The sequence below is a fragment of the Mirounga angustirostris genome, unplaced genomic scaffold (genome assembly GCF_029215605.1).
Source record: "Mirounga angustirostris isolate CCGP_5_RB_7025 unplaced genomic scaffold, mMirAng1.0.hap1 SCAF_14, whole genome shotgun sequence".
Lineage (NCBI taxonomy): Eukaryota > Metazoa > Chordata > Mammalia > Carnivora > Phocidae > Mirounga > Mirounga angustirostris.
In genome coordinates, this window is record NW_026991722.1 from 40,069,266 (window position 1) to 40,082,655 (window position 13,390).

Consider the following 13,390-nt stretch of genomic DNA (forward strand, 5'->3'; position numbering starts at 1 on the left):
CTCTCCCTTGCATTTCTCCAGACCATAGTCTTCTAACCTTATCCTTCTGGCACTTTCTCACTGTTGTTAACATTGCCTCTCATCTTCACAAGGACCTCGAGTCCTCTCCCCTCTTTTCTTCTGTTTTTTCACACCATCCATCCACTTAGACCTTTACAAATTATTTTTCACTGCTGCCAAACTCTACTCAAGTCAGATTGTTTACTCCTGGATGTGCTGTGCACCCGTGCACCCCAGAGCCTCTGCTTATGCTGTCCCCTCGCGGGAAGTGTTCTTTTCCATCCTTCCTCCTATTTCTTTCAGTGCCTTAAGTTTAAATTTACTCTTTCTTCCCTCTTCTTAGGCCACAGTCATGCTCAGGTTTCTCCTGTCTAAAAAAAAAAACTTCCTTGACCTTGCTGTCACTTCTCTTAAAATTGCTTTTACTTTGTCACTGTCCACTTTACTCTTTCCTACTTGCCTTTTGTTTCCATTGCTTTCCAGAAACTCTTCTTTTAAAGATTGACAGTGATCTAACAGTATTTTTAAGAGGCTGCATTGTATGGTGGTAAAGAGCTAGACTGCTGGGGCCAGCCTGCTGGCATTTGAATTCTGGCTCCACCACCAGCTAATAATAACTATGTGACCTTGAGCAAGCTACTTAACTCCATGTTCCAATTTCTTTATCTGTAAAATGGGAATAATATTAGTACCAACATTATAGGGTTGCTTGTAAGGATTAATTAGGTTAGTATATGTAAAGCTCTTCTAAGGTTGCCTGGCAAAGAGTATGCACCAAGTATTAGTGTTTTATTTTTTTAAGCTCTTATTTTTTAGTCTTTTTAGCCTCCGTGGTGTTTGATATGGTTGACCATTTCCTCTTCTTCACTGTGTTCAAGCTCAGACTAATTCATCTTGGGGCATTTTATCTTTGTGACCCTCTTTGTGGTCTCTTTCCATGTATCTGAACTTCACTTTCTTATACCTTTTCTGGATAATTTTTCCTTATGGTAATTCACCACCATAGTTCCCACTCTTATATGAATGTCACCCCAAATTGTATTTCTTGCTCTTCTTTCTTAGCTCCAGTCCTGCACTTACAATGTACCTATCCAACATAATCTCCCTCTCAAAATCAGCTCCTCGCTGGATTACTTTTTGTTAACGGACCTGCGGCAGTGTATCATAGTATTGGGACCAGGGAGATGTTGTGTCCGAGGCCTTTGAAGCTCAGGAAAGCTTTCTAGATGAGTGCAGACTGGCACATTCTCCTTGTCTAGGATACTTTTTTCGCTGAACAAAGCTGGATGTGGAAAGGGATGGGGAGACACAGTACTAGCAAGTGCATTCCTCATTCCTTAGTTTTCTTAAGCGGAGAACGAGGCAAGTTCATAAATCGCTTACCTCAAAAACCCAGTAGGATGCCTAAAAGCTGTTGTAAACTTGATTTTTGAGGTTTTTTTTTTTTTTTTATAAGTTGTAGGTATCTCCCACCCCCCAAAAGCAGACCTAGGTAAATAAGTTAAATTTATGTCTCACAAAGCAGAGGCATATAGCAAATTAACTAAATTAGAGAACAGGGCATGATTTTAATTAATTAAGCAGTGGTAGTTTTTAGTGTATTTCTGAGTTGTCTCAGTACCAAAGGGCAAAGCTGAGAAAGATTTCCCTGTTTTCTGAAATGCAATTTCTTTTACTTGGAATAGAAATGTTAGACAAAGATTTCCTCTAACTTGCTGGCTTGCCAATAAGATGTTACATTTTATATTAATGGTAATTAGCGGTCATATAGTTATTTGAGTGTGGGTTAGCAGTTTAGGGTGTTTAGAAATCAGACAGTTGGAACCATTCTCATGCTGGGTTAGTGTGCCTTGCAACACTTGGACACATTGCATTCTTCCTGTTAACAAGGACTCTAAACAAAAGAGCTTCGTTCCTTAATGGGTTTTGATCTTCAGGGATTAAACCCATGAGGACCATTAACCTAAGGAATGTAACTCAATTAGCTGTAAATGATTTAAAATAAACTAATAGATTCTCATTTTGGAGAGCCTGGTGTCTTGCATTCCTTAATTTTATCTCCATCCATCTAATGAATGGTAAATGCATTCTTTTGGTAAATGGTTCACCATTGTCACAGTTGCCATTAGTCATCATTTTTTTTTTTCCTGTAACAGGTTTGTTACCTGATGTTTTCGAAGTTTTTAGGATAATTTGACTTTGATGATTCTTTTCTATACCAGATCTTTTCTTTGCTGCTTAAATCTGACTTGGCTTCACGATGTCAGACAATATTCTTTATATGAGTAGGTGTGTTAAAAATTCCGTTTCCAGGACACATGGAAGTGCACCGATGTTCTTACCTAGCAGATCCTTGCTTGAACCAGTATTGTTTCCAGCTGCTTAGTTCGCTGCCCATGATAGGTCCTCTCTACAGTTTGGTGCAGAAAAAAATGTTACAAGATACTAGATCACTGAGAACAAATTTCATATATAACTTTAGTATTCAATGATCCAAGGTGTTGTAAACCAGTAGGCATTAGTTTTCTATTTGATGGTTTTCCCTGCATCATTTCAGTTGAATTTTAGATCTTTGCTTTTGCTAATGTTAGTTGGCTTTTACTGAATGTTTTCCTACATTTTGGGTTGGCTGTTCTTTTTGTTTTCATTTTTCACTTTGTCTCTTTTCTTCTTTCTTTGAAAGTCCACTCAGGAGCAAAAATGTAATAAAAACTTGCATTTGTAGCCCCATGGGTGTAATAAATTTAAACCTAAACAAGTTATATCTAATTATAGGATTGCTTTCTAGAGAGAATGTAGACACACTCTTAAAAATGATTTGAGGTAAAACTTATTTGCAGCTTGGATTTCTATTTTCTGTTATGGATTGACTGTAAAAGGGGAAGTGTTACTGTACTCTGCTTCTGTATTACTTTTATTTATTCTGTCTTTTGTACTTTGAGCAAGTTAAAATTTACGTAAAAAATGGCAAAGGAGAGGTGTGCCTGAGTGGCTCAGTCAGTTAAGCGGTTAAGCAGTTAAGCATCTGCCTTCAGCTCAGGTTATGATCTTGGGGTCCTGGGGATGGAGCCCCTCATCAGGTTTTCTGCTCAGCGGGGAGCCTGCTTCTCCCTCTCCCTCTGCTCCTCCCCCAACTCATGCCTGTACACGCTCACTCTCTCTCTCTCTCTCTCTCTCTCCCTCACTCTCCCTCAAATAAGGAAATAAAATCTTTTAAAAAATGGGAAAGTTGGTAGTAAACATCACATTTTGCTTACCTCTCTGTAGCATCTCAGGGAAGTAGAGCAGGGCCCAGAAAATTAGTTGGCATTTCAGATTTTTTAATTTAGCATTCATTTTTTCAGAGTGTCATTACAGTGTTCAGGGGCAGCTTATTTTAAAATTGAAAGAAGTCATCAACTGAAACTTGCAGTTTTTTGGTTTTGCCATGAAAATGATCTTCCTCCTCTTGAATGAGTGGAGTTTATGATTTTTTGGCTGTATGCTTGGAGAATTGAGAGTAGAAAGGCCTTTAGAGAACATCTAATGCAATACCGACTTTTTAGGTGAGGAAACTGAGATTCAGCGAGCTGTCCAAAGTTGTGCATTGTGCTCACAGAATCAGGACCGAGAAAGAAAGGATCTTTGGATTACTTCTGTGCTTCTCTGAGGAGTCCTAGCATCTCAAGAGGCAGAGATGTTTGTCATCTTTGGCAGTTTACCAGTTTCTCCCACAGCAAGAAATTAGGGGCCTAGTTTTGAAGCACTTAGCACAAATAATTAAATGTACCAACTTGAAAATGCACATTGATTTTGATTTTGTCTGCTTTTACAATCCTAGTAGGTAGATTTGTGATTGAAAGGGAGTGTAAAACTTCTAAGTAATTAACTCAGTAGAGAGAAATTACCAAAATAGATAGTGATTCTAGGTCATTCTGCCCCCTAACTCTCCTTCCCCAAACCCACTGAGAATTTACAAGATCCATTGCAAGATTCATATTCATACTAGATATTATGGTGATTTATGATATATTTACTATTAGATAAGGAATCCTTGCCCTTGTGGAATTTCGGATTTGAGGGAGTTAATACAGAATTAGAGAAAGTATACTATATGATTGTATATTTGCAATAAAATGCCTTTTTGAAATTTGTAAATATATTTTATGGTAGAAAATCACTTATGGATAAAGGAATTCATTATGATATTCATTTAGTCTCATTCTATTTGATGGATTTTACTACTTGAATTTTTCATTTTTATTGTTTTAAAAGGTTTTTACAAGTTTGTTTTTTTGGTTTCTTTTTTTTTGAGATTTTATTTTTTATTTATTTATTTATTTATTTATTTAAGATTTTATTTATTTATTTGAGAGAGAGAATGAGATAGAGAGCATGAGAGGGGGAAGGGTCAGAGGGAGAAGCAGACTCCCTGCTGAGCAGGGAGCCCGATGCGGGACTCGATCCCGGGACTCCAGGATCATGACCTGAGCCGAAGGCAGGCGCTTAACCAACTGAGCCACCCAGGCGCCCTAGATTTTATTTTATTTATTTATTTTTTTTAGGAAATCTCTGCGCCCAACATGGGGCTCAAACTTGCAACCCCAAGATCAAGAGTTGCATGCTCTTCTGCCTGAGCTCACCAGGCACCCCTGTTTTTATAAGCTTTTGATAATGGGAAATAGTCATTTTATATTTCTGTTTTCCCTTTGGACATGCTAATTGAGTCAATTTGGGTTTATTGGGCAGTTCCCTAGTCTGAATATTATTTTATTAAATTTTTTAAAAAAAGCTTACTGAGTTAATGATATTTTCTCTCTTCTCTTTTGTAGCCAACACATATCTCTTTATGGTACAAGCTCGAGGAATAATGTTGAGAGAAAATGTGAAAACAATAGGGCATATGATCAGGCTTTACACAAATAAAAACAGTACTCTCAACGGTACAGGTAAGATTGCTTGCTTCTTAAACATGCTTTGTTTCTCCTTCTTTACCTTTGTAGTCAAAAAAGTAAACCAGATCTCTCAAGCTCTGGTTTTGCCTCTGAGACTCCTTCCTGTTAAAGGAGCGTCCTGGGAGATTCGTTCACCGCTCGAGCCAGTGCTTTCCATGTTTTAGGATATGTAAAGGTGTTCTCTCAGAGGTGATGGGGGTTTTGTCCAAAGATACTTAAGTTAATTCTTTATTTTAAAGTTAATTCCTGCAAACATAAAATACAAAAAGCAGCTTGTGCTTTTTTCAATTCACCTGTCGTAGTTAAGAAAAATCAACCACAAAGAGAATAATTTATCCATATTAGTCATTCTGCCATCTCTCTTTATGCCCATTCTAACTCCTAAAATGTTTTTCCAACTATGTTTAGGAAATACTTACTGTTTTTAATTATAGAACATTCTTAATAATTTTATGGCCTTTTTAGGGGGCTTAGGAGAAATTATATAAAAGTGGAAATCCATAGTTGCTCTTGTCTTTTAAAAATATTATCTGGAAGTAGAGTGTCCATCAGAATCATGTTAGGTTAAAACCAAGTAATAGGCCAAAGTAGTGATTGAATGAAGGCAGAATTGATGCAAAATAGATTGAACTGTCATTTAAGAATGCTCAGCCTCCCATGGGGCAGTGTTTCTGCACTGTCTCCTGAGGTGTTATTAGATGTTACTTAAAGGTTTCAGTTAACTGGTTGTCATTTGTTGCATCCTCTCTATTGTTATTTTAAACGGTTAAAGATTTCATTCCTGTGAACAGTTCGCAATTGTGCCTCTGTAAATGAGACAGATACACACACGCACACACTACTAATGGGAAGTCCCTATCTGCCAACCATAGATATTTTTTCTTAAAATGTATGTTAAGGTGAGTAATAGTTTACCCTTCTAAAAATTCACGACTGTATCAAATTGATTCTTTTTTGTTTGTTTGTTTTTAAAGATTTTATTTATTTGACAGAGAGAGACACAACGAGAGAGGGAACACAAGCAGAGGGAGTGGGAGAGGGAGAAACAGGCTTCCCGCGGAGCAGGGAACCCGATGTGGGACTCGATCCCAGGACCCTGGGATCATGACCTGAGCTGAAGGCAGACGCTCAACGACTGAGCCACCCAGGCGCCCCATATCAAATTGATTCTTAATTTAATTTCACACATGCTTCTGCAAAATCCATTCTAGTCATTTGCCTGATTTGTTTTATGATGCCACAAATCAAAACACTCTTGTTTTCTCCCGTTTAAGTTGAAAAAAATTTCTTTTAGAAAGACTGTCATTGTACCTGATATTTTAATAGTATTGTAAAAATTTCATTAATTGGTCTTCTGCTTTAATTGGTCTTTGGAATAGTAGGTCGATGTTAGGAGCAGTTTAAACATTATAAAAGCTTCTTCAGGACTTGTCCTAGTTGAATAAGTTGATTGTGAAGGTGTTCGTTAAAAGTTCACTCAACTGAACAGAAATACTCAGCATCCTTAGATTCCTGTATTCGTATAAGGGAGTGCGGGACATCTGTGCATAATCGAGTTCCTTTCCTGGGGCATGAATAAGTTTTATGTGGGAACTCAGTTGCGCTTGATTAGGAGAATTGATTACTGGGTCAAGACAAACTCTCTCCCCCACCCACACTCCACAACTGGAAGACAAGAAAAAGGGAAATTCTCTTTTCCCCTTACCAACTCATAGTTTCAATACTGACCACACAACCACTGCCTACTTTGATTAGAGTTGGCTTACTTTTATGAACCTTTGAAAACTTTTCTCATGGTTCCTTTACTGGTGGTAAAACTGTTCTCAGGAGATAGTCCATCAGGTAGGAATTGGGTTTGGTTGTACGAGAGTCCTGGCTGCAGCGGCTTAAGCCCATGAGACTCTATGTTCTAATGTAAAAGAGATCCGGAAGTTGGATGTGTGGGGCGGTGGTGGAGAAAGTCTCCACACGCCTTCCATCTTCTGCTCTGTCACGGAGTTTTATAGTCTTCGAAGGTTGTTGTGGGGCTCCAGTCTTTCTATTTGTACTTGGGTTAGTAAGGAGGAGGAAAGGAAGAGAGAAGAAGAACAGAGGGACCCTTTTAAGAAGACTTCCCAGAAGTTTCACATGGTATTTCTGCTTCCATTGCATTGGCCAGGACTTTGTTGTAGGGACTGTAAATACAGTCTTTGAGCTGGGTACACTGGTGCTTTGAATGAAATTGGGGTTCTGTTACCTAAGGAGAAAGGGAAAATGGGGTTTGAGTAGGCAACTGTGAGACTCTGCTGTGTTCATGTATATTGAACAATTCATGTAGTCAGTATTCTTACCTAGATACTTGGAGACACAGCATTAAGAAGAACATCCTCCCTTTGTATGAGGATCTCAAGGCTTTGAGAAAGTTGGAAGCATACATAGTTACTTATAATGCAGTTGTTTATTTCTGCACAGACTTATATAGATATAATCTGTCAACAAGGAGACAATGGCCAAGAAGGTGTACTAAGAGCTAATTGAACTCTAGGGGAGACTTGATTAACATGTACTGGCTCATTTAAAATTTAACACTTGATGGCAATAGGTTGTGATATTTCTAAGTACATTTGATTTCAAAAAGGGGTTTTTAATCTTGTACCTGACTTTCTGAAGCACCAAGTGTAAATAGATACTACATATAGTATTTTTGCAAAGAAATCACATACTCTCATAATCAAATGATTATAGCCTTGTAGCTATGGAGTTAGTCAAATTAAGGAAACAAGATGTAATCAGTGAATAATTACCGAAGCAGATGATAAGGGTCATGCAGTGTTAGAACTGGTAGGTTGGTTAGAAATAGCCGAGCACACTTCCTTGTTTGATGGCCATGTGGTCTGAATCCTCAGACACCGCCAGACAGACACAGCAAGCCAGGGGTGAACAGACTAGAATTCTCACGGAGTTTCTGTACCTGCTTTAAGCTGCCCTTTGCAGGAAGAACAAAGCCCTTGAGAGTCCAATTTGGTGCGATTCTCCCTTTTCCTATAAGTGATAAGGTCCAGTGAGAGCTGAGGAGGGGACTTGTCCAGCAGTTTTCATTCTGTGTTTCTCTTTTCTTCAGGTGTGGCTCTAGAAAAGAGGAAGAAGTTCTGGGGATCCCAGAACTCATTGTGTTTTCATCCATCCATTCATTAGATGAAATAATGTCTACATTTTAAAGCAGTTGTGGCAGATCCGTCTCAAATGCATCTATCATGCGTAACCTTTTAAAACTCCTGGGTTTGAAAGCAGTGGTTATACTTGATGGACCCAAGCACATTTGTGGGAATAATGATTTTGTGGGTTTATTACAGTATAGTCTCCAAAAGCTTAAATTATTGTTGGCTGAATGATCAGTTGTGAAGTGTTCATTTACAGTTATGTTTTTACCATGTTGTAGATACTTTGTTAGATACTGGAAATCAAAGGCAATTTGATTTAAAAAAAGAGGTATTCAGACTAGTGGCAGGGGTGGGTGGATAGACTTACACATGATATATTGGGATGACATAAGCAGCATTGGACACGGCACCCAAGGAATGCAGAGACTTTTCTGTAACTCTGGCAGTGAGTTGATCCTTATGATCATTTGTAATGATTTAGCCAAGAATAACACGTTTAGCTCCAAAACTTTGTATTTAAAGGAAGTGAATATACTGTTATTCCATGTCTTTGAGTTTTTTTTTTTTTTTTTTAATTTAGTCCTTTAAAAACTGATCAAAGTGATACATGGGTTCTCTTGTGAAAGACTCAGTCATTCTAGCACCAAAATAAAAAGTGAAACAGTCCTCTAGGTCTTCTGCTGCCACCAGCCTGCCCAGGGGGAGCTTCCGTTAACAGTTTGTTTTGCAGAAATATCTAGAGAGCTTACAATTTCTGTGAGTTGGATGTAGATTTATAGAATCATAGCATATGGCTAAGAGAAGGGGCCCAAACATTAATTACAAGAAATAATAAATTATGCAAAATAAGAAAATACTCTATAGTTATCTACATGACATTAAGAAATACTTGCGAATTTTGAGAATGTTAATATTTATCTGCCTCAGGATTATAAGAAAATGAATCTTCAGAATACATAAAGGCCAGGGACAACCTTATTTATCTTCTGTTTTTATTTTTATTTTTATTTTTATTTATTTATTTTTTTTAAAGATTTTATTTATTTATTTGAGAGAGAGAGAATGAGAGAGAGCACATGAGAGGGGGGAGGGTCAGAGGGAGAAGCAGACTCCCTGCCGAGCAGGGAGCCCGATGCGGGACTCGATCCAGGGACTCCAGGATCATGACCTGAGCCGAAGGCAGTCGCTTAACCAACTGAGCCACCCAGGCGCCCTATCTTCTGTTTTTAGATCCTACAAATGCATGGACTATACTAGCTGCCTAGTATAGTAGGAGTCCCCATAAATGCAGAAAAATTTTTTGAATATAACTTGAAATTTGATTTATATCTAGATATATTTTTAAAAAGCATCTTAAGGAAAGAATCAGAACTTTAATGGACTTAACACTTATTTTATGTTCAGTATCTTTAAATCTTTCAGATGTGTATGGGGGCCATACAGAGTATGGACTACTAGAGGGGTCTCTATGCTCTTGGTGTGTCCCTGGGCTTACAAAGCAATTACTGTCCACTGAACGCCCCCTACCCTTTGGCTTGGAGGACTTTCCTATGAAGTGCTTTCTAGGGCTGCTCTGGAGAGAGCTCTTGGGAGGATTCTGTCACTGGGGCTTTCCCACTTTCCCATTTCCTGGAATAGGCCTTAGCGGTTGTACATCATTCGGCCCTACTTATCATCTTGGGGTTTCCTGGCAATAAATACACTTATCTTAAAACCTTCCCCATGCCCTGCCAAATTCATAACTGGGATTTCCGTGCAGTCCTTTGGAATTGGACCTTCTCCTCCAGCTTCTTTCTCCTTGTTGGTACCAGAACGCCTTACCCTCCGCAGAGCAGCCTCTGCAGGGTCCCTTCCAGCAGGTGTGCCTTCGCTCGGCAGTGCCGGCCTAGAGCCCAGGCTGCACCCCCTGTCAAGTCCATTTTGATGATAGTGAATATCTATGTCAGGCAAAAGGTTTGCAGGGTCAGTGTTTAGTGTTCTTTGACTCTTCTCATATACTTCATATTCAATTGTCAGGATTCTACCATCTTTCCCTAGGGAGAGGGTTTAGCTTCTACATTTTAGTAAGGTGTGTGATTTTTACCTTTCGCCTTTTGCTTGCTGGTCACTGGCAGACAGGCCTCTCTTTCAAGTCATATGCCTGTTCTCCTCTTTCTTTCTTTCTTTCTTTTTTTTTTTTTAAAGATTTTATTTATTTATTTGAGACAGAGAGAATGAGAGACAGAGAGCATGAGAGGGAGGAGGGTCAGAGGGAGAAGCAGACTCCCTGCCGAGCAGGGAGCCCGATGCGGGACTCGATCCCGGGACTCCAGGATCATGACCTGAGCCGAAGGCAGTCGTTTAACCAACTGAGCCACCCAGGCGCCCTATTCTCCTCTTTCTTATCTCTGCCTGCAGACCAGTTCAGATAGGAATAACTCCATCAACAGAGCAGATTACCGAGGTTGAAAGGATGTCTTTGCATTTTCCTAAAGTGTCTGCTAGAGCTTCATTTCCTGTGGGTACGTGGTTTATGATCCGGGACACAGACTCTCATTTAATCAGCTGTTTCCATGTCTTGTCTCTTACTGTACGTTGGTCTCATTCTCTTTGGCTTCCTCTGACATAGAGGAAACTAGCCGGTCATGGTTCTCAGACTTGCATCTTAGAACCTTGTTCCAGAAAGGGCTGAAACATGAGCTTTTTGGTTCCAAGTTGAAAATTTCTAAGGTTCTGAATGTCCTGGGTTAAGTCACGTGCACGGCTCTGAACCAGTCGCTCAGAGCTCCAGCCATTGAATAGGTATATGGGCCCGGGATTGTTCTAAGCAATTTGTGCATTTCTCTTATGGAAGTCTGAAAATGGCTACATGAGGTAGGCAGAGAAGAGAAACTACATCGTCTTGCCCTGTGCCACAAAGCTCGTGCATGTCGGAGCAAGGATTTGAACTCCACATTTCACTGTGGTGCTCTAACCAGTGCCCTCCATGCCGTAAAACTTGCAGTATCTAAAGATGACGGACCTAATGTAATACACAGCTCAGGGCTCCCCAAGGGACTGCAGCCTACGAGTTGGGAGCTTAAAGATTTAAAATGGACTGCGTTACGGAAGTTGAGTGGGTAAATCTCGTTCTTAAGTGTGGGGTGGTGAGAAAACAATACTCCCACCCCTCAACCTGGTGCTTACTAGAAGCATCGTGCCGTAGCTCTGTGGTCGTCCAGGATACCCTTGGCCATTGATAGTGGAGGGGATTCCCTGGTGTACTTTCCCAGTCCCTTTTGATCTTGCTCAGCCGGGGGGAGGGATGGGAGCAGGTGTTCTCATAGGGTCTCAGATGAGCCTGCTCTGTATGTGTGCACAGATGAGTCCAGGCTGCTCTCTAGACTTGTCCCTGAGTTCCCTTGGGAAATCATGCTGAGAGGTCCTTTCCAATAGCAGTGAAGGGTGAATGGGAGAGTAGCCACTGCAGCTGTGTTTGCTTTTCTCTGGTTCTTTATAGATAATTGCTTTTAAGTACCTCTGTAGATTGCATATTGCAGGTCTTCTTACAGTGATAGTGACATATTTCATACTAGGAGCAAAGCAGAAGGCAGTTTTTTGGTTGTAACTTCTTTCCTCTCTCTCCAAGATTATCCTGAAGGCAATAATTCAAGCGATTATCTTGTTCAAACAACAACATATCTTCCGGAAAACTTCACATATTCACCATATCTACCCTGCCCAGAGAAACTGCCTTATATGCGTAAGTGTCATCTAATTTTAACTTAACTCTTTGCTTGTATTATAATAAAGTAATAAAAACCACATGGTTTGAGCATACCACGCTCAGATCATTACTGTGGGTGCTAATATTCATGTTACGTGGCATGTAACCTCTGTTGTGAGTCTGATAGGTATTCTTACAGGTTATTTTAAAATTACTTTTTATACAAATAGATGGTTAGATAGAAAATGATAATGTTGCAAAGGTTTTAAGAATTTATATAAATGGTCTTAAAATTACAATTTTTTCTATAAGTTGCTCGCTTTTTTAAGAACTATCCATGTTGATACATACAGATGTCTGTTTTTTTAGCTACTGTATAGTACATCTTTGAATAAATGTACCACATTTCAGTTACCTTTTTCTCTGCTGATAGAAATTTAGGTTATTTCCACTTTTTTGCTATCACAAAGTACTGTTATAGGGAGCAGCGGAGTACAGAGTTCTCTGCATGTGGTGCATATGTGTTTGGGGGTTCAGACTTAGAACTGGAGTTGCTATATAGGCTGGCTTGGTTTAGCACCAAAGCAGCTGGACCAGTTTACATCCCCAACAGCAAAGCTTGAATGTACCATATTGATATGGATGGACTTTAAAATTTTTGCTAATCTGATAAAAATATTTTTTCTAATCTGTTAGATAAAAAGTGATACCTCGTTGTTTGAATTTTCACCTTTCTTATTACTAGTGGGTTCAAATAACTTTTTTTTTTTAAGATTTATTTATTTATTTTAGAGAGAGAGAGAGTGAGCAGAGCACAAGTAGGGGGAGGGGTAGAGGGAGAGGGAGAGAGAATCTCCAGCAGACTCCCCACTGAGCGCTGAGCCGGATGCTACGCAGGGTCTCCGTCTCCTGACCCTGAGATCAGGACCTGAGCCGAAATCAAGAGTCAGACACTTAACCCATTGAACCACCCAGGCGTCCCTCCAGTAACTTTTGATGTGTTTGTGAGTGGTTTTGCATTTTCTCTTCTGTGACTCAGTCGTGTGCTTTATCAGTTCCATATTGGTTAATTAGGTTTTCATATTAATTGATGGAAGTTCTTTACATATATTCCAATAGTGACCTATTGTCTGCGGTATGTGGTGTAACAGCTTTTCAAAGTCCCTGGCTTGTCTTTTCATTTTGTTTATGGAATCTTTTATAGAAGTTTAAGGTTATAATGTTTCCAGGTGTATCAGTGATGTTATTTAAAGTTTTTGCTTTTTGGTCTTAAGAAAGCTTTCCTTATTACTTGAAGGCCATACAAATACTCTTATTTCCTTCTAACAGTTTTACCATTTTTTTTAACTTTTTTTTTTAAGATTTTTTTATTTATTTGAGAGAGAGCGAGCACTAGAGAGAGAGCGTGCACGAGTGGGGCAGAGGGAGAGGGAGAAGCGTCAGCAGGGAGCATCAGCAGGGGGAGCAGCAGAGGGAGAGGGAGAAGCAGGCTCCCCACTGAGCAGGGAGCCCAACATGGGGCTTCATCCCAGGACCCTGAGATCATGACCTGAGCCGAAGGCAGACGCTTACCCGACTGAGCCACCTAGGCGTCCCTGTATTTAACTTTTGTGTATAATACGAGATAGAGA

The 13,390-nt window shown here is 39.6% G+C and overlaps 1 protein-coding gene across 6 annotated transcripts in view; it reads left to right on the plus strand.

Annotated features, from left to right (window-relative positions):
- Positions 1-13,390, plus strand: part of B4GALT6 (beta-1,4-galactosyltransferase 6) — an 82,495-nt gene that overhangs the window by 17,550 nt on the left and 51,555 nt on the right. For 4 of the 6 annotated variants that reach the window (XM_064577783.1, XM_054510333.2, XM_045886882.3 and 1 more), the window contains exons 2-3: positions 4,812-4,928; positions 11,682-11,795. In XM_064577783.1, the coding sequence (XP_064433853.1) occupies positions 4,812-4,928; positions 11,682-11,795 (231 nt within the window). The remainder of the gene's footprint in view (positions 1-4,811; positions 4,929-11,681; positions 11,796-13,390) is intronic. The other 2 variants (XM_045886881.3, XM_045886883.3) reach the window with 1 other exon arrangement.